The 6,370-nt window shown below is 28.5% G+C and overlaps 1 protein-coding gene across 1 annotated transcript; it reads left to right on the top strand.

The window, feature by feature from the left end:
* The first annotated feature begins 5,343 nt into the window (after positions 1-5,343).
* Positions 5,344-6,180, top strand: LOC119688849. The gene is made up of 3 exons (XM_038103512.1): positions 5,344-5,496; positions 5,780-6,124; positions 6,175-6,180. Exons 1-3 carry the CDS (start codon positions 5,344-5,346, stop codon positions 6,178-6,180), a joined length of 504 nt encoding a protein of 167 aa, XP_037959440.1.
* Positions 6,181-6,370: the final 190 nt, after the last annotated feature.

Genomic DNA, 6,370 nt, shown 5'->3' with positions numbered 1-6,370 from the left:
ATTTGAGAAACAATATTGATTTTTTATTGTTGCTCATTCGCCATGTTGTACGGAAAATTAATTTTCAAGAACGTGTTTCAGACATTGAATAATAACTGTTATCAAAATACGGGGGTAGTTTGATAATTCAAGGGTGGCAAAAAGTAACTAATAAGTTATAGTAATATTACTATAACTCTTTCCTATCTATTAATAGACTACTATAAAATTTTGAACAATCTGCGTCATCTTGTATGTACCTTTTTTAATGGCTTAAAGTGGACAAACTCGTGAAATGTCAACAGAAATGGAAGAAGACGAATATTTCGTGGATAGAATATTATCTATCCAGAATATTCTCCATCCAAAATATTTTCTATCCAGCATATTTACATCTAGCGTATATTCCTATCCAGCATATTCTCCAGATTTTGGTCCCTGCGATTGTTTCCTTTTTGCAAACGTCAGGATGTGGGTAGAAGGTCAAAGATTTGAATCAAGTCAAATTTAGGTTTGAGAAAACCTATTATTTGAAAAAAATTAGAAAACCGCTAGACTAAATACATCAAGGTAAAATAATACATTTTTTTGGAGAAAAAAGTTTATTATTTACAAAATCAGTGAATTGTCAATATTCCCTCGTAGGCTTAATTTCTTTAATTCTAACTTCAAATATTTGTACAATAATTATAAGGTACTTAATAATTCTTAATACTTTTGTTTTATACAATGATATACAATGATTAGATAAGATGACCTTTTTTTAGACTGAATTAATATTCTCTACCATCAGATAATCAGATATGTTTGTAACCAGGATTCCTGCTTATGTGACTGTAAACAATATTTTGTTCTACTTTAACAAGTTCAAATTTTCTAATTTTGATTTATTTTATAAAACATTAATTAAGTTAATTTATCATAAAAGCATGTATTTCTAGAATTACAGTTCATTTACTGTTGTCTTTATTCTAATTGCAAAGACAAAAAATTAAATATTAATATATAAATTTATTATAATTCAAATATTTAGAATGCATTATATGCATATACATAGATCCAAACGTTAGTATTTCTTTCGTATGTTTGCATGACATCTAGTTGGCTCGTTAATGCAGGGCTTGCAGTCATAACTTTCACTTATTCATAATTTATTATTCAAACGCAAAATTTAGTGAATAATTGTATAATTGCGCCACCTTAATTTTCACCTAAAAGAATGCTTTCATTTTCATACACGATGACATCATTTAGAGTACTTGTTTTTTTGGGTAAACGGTGTCTTCAGTTCTAACGATAGATGTAGCCACTGGATACTTATTCGTTTGACTATATTAATGTTGCAACAGAATTCAGACATGTTATTATTCTATCAAGAGTAATATGTATCACTAACACAAATAGAAATACTAATCTTACGGAGAGTACTTTTTTTAAAATTATCTAGGAATTTTTAATTTTTGTCGTTTCTAGTAAGTGACGTAGGTCTTGCAATAGGATCAGTAATATGAATAATTTGTATAGAGTTATTTTTGTTAACCAACAAAAGGCCGGCGATCTACGTATTGACTCAATATTAGGACCTGTTGACAAACATGTTTTTAGCTTGATATCTGATATTGTTGTAACTGTAACTGTTAATTTCTACGCAGATAAAGCTCAATACAATTTTAAAAGGGTACTATTATTATATTACATGTATTAAGTACTTTTGCTTTGAATAATTGCATTTTTTACATGACTAGTTTTACAGATTATAATACAAATAAATGTGCACTTTATATAATAAAGAATATTTTTTGAGTAAGAGTGAGGTTTTTTAATAAAAACGACCTTAAAAGACCTTAATAATAAATGTATACTTTTAGTATAAGAAATAACATAATTATTTCTATTATATATTGCATAGCTATTAAAAATTTTTGTTTCTTTTAAGAATATATATTGTTACGTCCTTATGGCGTTTTTTAAGAAATTGAAGTACATGTTTATTGTTTACAGTATTTGGATTAATGACACCTTGTTCGAGCACATTTTCTCCTAACATTTTGTTGCATATGTTGATATATGTTATACAAATAAAACGTTGATGTCACAAGTGGTGCAATTTTAGGGCCATATAATCTACGTGTGTAACCTTTGTCCCTATCGTAAGCGTAAATTTTCGTAAACACGGGATAATGAATCAAAAAATAGGTTTTTGTTGTACTGTTACTGTCTGCAGTAAGAAGTTTACGTATACAAGTAAGAAAATGGCATGAAAAAGTAAAAAGACAAAATTTTAATTTAATTAAGTTTATTTTTTTATATAATTTTTTATTGCTATTCAAAGAAATCTGTTCATTATTTTCGCAGACTTAAAATTGTGAATTAAATTTAAATTTTATGCAATTATAGGGATCAGCTAATGTTTCACGGAATACGTTTTAATTTCAGAAAACAAATATACATAACATTTTATGACTTCACTGAGTTACCGATCTCGTCTAAATACCCATATTATTCTTCAACATATGTACCGTTTACATATGACTATCGACAGATAGACATTAAAACAAGTAAAAAATTTCTTTTAAAAATGTAAATATCTAATACTATTATTTGTAATAGGATCTATTTTTTATAACTTTTCCTAATTTTATTTTAATTTAGGTATTTTAATGAATTGTATAGTTATTATAAAAAAGATTTTTGTTTTATAATGATAAAATGGAGCACCGATTATTTGTCCAAGTAGTTTATTTCGTACTTCATAATTTCTCTATATTAGAGGTGCACGCCGAGCTCCACAGTTCAATATCATAAGATCTCTTAATATAGGTGAATGCATAGTTATTTCGATTTTTATTAATCGAAAATTAAAATTGAAAATTAAAATTTAAAATTTGTTTTTATGCTCAGATTTCTGGTAGTAAAGATGCATACTATAAATTGGGAAATACAAATCTCTTAGATACAGAACGATAATACCTAACTTTGGCAACCGTCGAAGAGAACCAGCATTTTACAGCGAAACCGACCGCCGCACAGTCCGCAAAATAAAATTAGACGATCAAAATTCAGTATTTTTCAAATTAATAGCGATATTAAAAGCATATTTGCCTTAAATACAGTTTTTTAGATGGGTTTTCTTTTGAATGTAACTTCAACCTCAATGAATTATCAAAAACTCTCCAAATTTGAGCACATTGACCATTTTTTATTTTTTAGAATATTTTAAAAATTATACTAGGTAAAAAAGTTAAATTTGGTATAATAAATACTTCTACTATATTACTAAAGTCCAAAAAGTTTTATGATGTTCCGCTTACTGCAGCACCCAACCCTTATACAAAATTTTCACAAAAATATGTATATTTATTACATACCTATGTTTCATATAAAATTTTAGTGAAATTGAGATTTCGCAAAAATTTGACCAAATTTAAACCTTCATAACTTTTTTTTACTTATTAAAAAACAATCATTTTTTATGTTTTTTAAAGCTTAAATTATTATTAATTAATTATTAATTAGTTATTAATTAATTATTAATTAATACAAAAAAATGATCAATTTTAATTAACAGTAAAATTTTATTAATGAAAATGTACAAAGACTCAGCTATTTTTTTATGACCAGTATCCTAGTTTTTTTTACAAAATTTTTCTAACTAATAGACAAATATTAAAACTGTACAAAAAACAAAAAAATGTTCTTCACTCTCTATTTTTTTATATATATTACAGATCCCAGAAATCAATGAAAACGTGTCGTTTTTCGCACCCCACTCCAAGTTTACCAATAGTAACAAATCTCAATAATATAATTGAAAATGAGAAAAATTTGTTATAATTATGCACCTATCTAATATATGGCTTTTAAAACTTTAAGGCAGGAATTTAAAGCATTACCACGACCAGTAGAGCAGGTCTTTCAAAACGTGAACAATCTGTTGCATATTTCAGTTTAAATAAAATTTTATAATCCAATTTTTATTTTTTATAAAATTATATGAAATTATTTACAATTTTTAGAATACAAAAAGGTATTACGTGAAACGTAATGCAAAGAAGGCAACCCTCAATTTTAATGCTTAAAAACTGTCATGTTCAACGAGTCATGAATTTTTAATTTTTGTTTTACATTTGTTTTACACAACTTTTGGATTAAATAAATTTAATGGCTCTTTACAATTAATTTCTTTTTTTCTTTAGAATTTTGTTTTTTTTTTTACTGACACTGACATTTTTTAAACCCCAAAAAAAGTGCGTTAATTACAGAGATTTTATTATAAATATATTCAGGCTCTTCGAATTATCATCAGGATTTAAGTAAATAAACAAAACAAAGAAAAATTAAGCGAAAAAAACAAATTTTGGAGCCAAGAAAAGTTGAAGGCATAAGAAGCGGCAAGAAAAGAATGAAAATCAAGTGTTAAGCATAATCAACCCATAATAATACCATTGACAGCTGCTAATGGAGTTAACACCAAAGCTGATAAAATAAAGAAAAATAAAACAAAAACAAATATTAAGGAGAAGAGTCATCCAAGTGAAAATGACAGTTAAAGGCATTAAAGGTATATGCGGTACGATGAGCAAAGACATAAACACAGACAAAAACAAAAGCATTAACAACAAAAAAAATAGTAGAGCAGAAAATAACAAGAAGACAATATCCCAAACCAAACAAATATCCTTAATTAAGGCACACGGCATAGCACAACATGGCACTGGCACTGGCACAGGCACAACACTGAATTGAACTGAAGCTGAAAGGTTTGACATTGAGCTCATAATTCAATTGAATTGCGTCTTCTTTTGTTTTCATCTCTACTACAACAGAAAGCATAATAACACAATTTTTGTAAAAAAGCAACAACAAAAATTACAACAACAAAATAAATGCTGAATTGCGAATAAAAGTAATGATGATTCTTGGGAAAGGATGCTGTAAACAATACACTCAATCTCTATTTCCTTTTAAGCATAGCACACTAGAATTTAAGTGACCTAGCAATCAGGATGAAAATGTGGGTGTAGTATTTGTGTAGCCTGGCAAACAGCTATCAATAATGCATCACGTTAAACATACGCAGTTTCGAATAAAGATACACTATGCCAACCAAAAACAATAACAAAAAACCTAAACATTTTAGAACAAAAGCAATTTTTGTACAAAAACCGAACAAAGGTCACTAATTTTGTAATTTTGTAAAGATTTTGTCTCAAAAAAGAAGACCACAAACAGGTCAAAAACATTCGAAAACTTAATTAAAACAATCCAATTGAATAACAGAAAACAGACACGTATAGACCAAAAGAGTAGGGGCAAAGGAGAAAAAATTTCAGTCGTCGGAAAATAATTCGAAAAACTGTTAAAATGGGGAGCCTGCCAAATTTACATGAGTTGGAGCAAATGGAACGCAAACGTCAAAAACGACGAGAGCGTGAACAGCGTGAGCAACTACGAGAACAAAGAGCGCGGGACTCTAGTCGAGAAAGAGAACGTTTGGCAATGTTTGCTCATCGCAAAGTGAGTACAATAAAATTTTCTTTATTATATTTTATATAACGTGTATTTACTTAAGTATATTTATGTGTGCGTACCACGTGAACTAGTGCAGTTACTTTAAAATTGTGTTAACAGCTGATAAATTTATCAACCCAAACTGAGTTATTTTAGATTGGTACACATAAAATTTTTTTAAAGGCTATTTAAAAAAAAAATATCAATTTTCCTCACAATCTCAGTTGATATTTTTGATTTCAACCAAATATTAATATTTAATTTAAAATTTTTCATAAAATTTTAATAGCATTCATCTTATAATGCATATCTGATGGCTGGACTCGGTATGGGTGGAGGCACATTAGGTATGGCAGCTGCGCACATAGCTGGTGCAACAGCAACTGGTGGCGGTAATGTTAGTAGTGGAGCAGGAGTTGCTGCTACGTCAGCTACAACAACAGCAGCGGCAATGGGTGGTGTTGCTGCCATGGGTGGCACTGCATTATTTGGTATAAGCACACCCGTAGGCATAATAAACAAGTACCATCAACAGCATCATCATCATCGTCATTCATTGACAACTAGGCATCGCGTTTTGCGTACACGCAGTTCCGGTGCAACACACAGTATTTTTGATGAGCAAATGATGGAGGTAAGCAGTCAGGGTTATAATACTCATAATACAATAAGTTGTATGTTAAGGTATGATTAGAAAGATTTGTGCGTGGGCAGATAGATACTCGAATGTTCGAATTTCCACGAATTGCAAATCATTTTTGATATGCTTATTTTGAATTTTTTATATAATGACAAAAAATGATTTGATTTGAAAAATGATTTTTTATATAATAAGTGATAAGATAAATGACGATAAAAGTTAAATAATGAGATTATTTTT

The sequence above is a fragment of the Teleopsis dalmanni genome, chromosome X (assembly GCF_002237135.1).
Source record: "Teleopsis dalmanni isolate 2A chromosome X, ASM223713v2, whole genome shotgun sequence".
In the NCBI taxonomy this organism is placed as follows: Eukaryota; Metazoa; Arthropoda; class Insecta; order Diptera; family Diopsidae; genus Teleopsis; species Teleopsis dalmanni.
This window is presented reverse-complemented; position numbering and strand designations above follow the sequence as displayed.

Excerpts from the sequence above, each read along its gene's own strand:
- LOC119688849 (XM_038103512.1), top strand. The coding sequence starts at position 5,344 with ATGGGGAGCCTGCCAAATTTACATGAGTTGGAGCAAATGGAACGCAAA. Across the intron at positions 5,497-5,779 it reads CAATGTTTGCTCATCGCAAA|CATTCATCTTATAATGCATA; the intron begins GTGAGTACAATA and ends AAATTTTAATAG.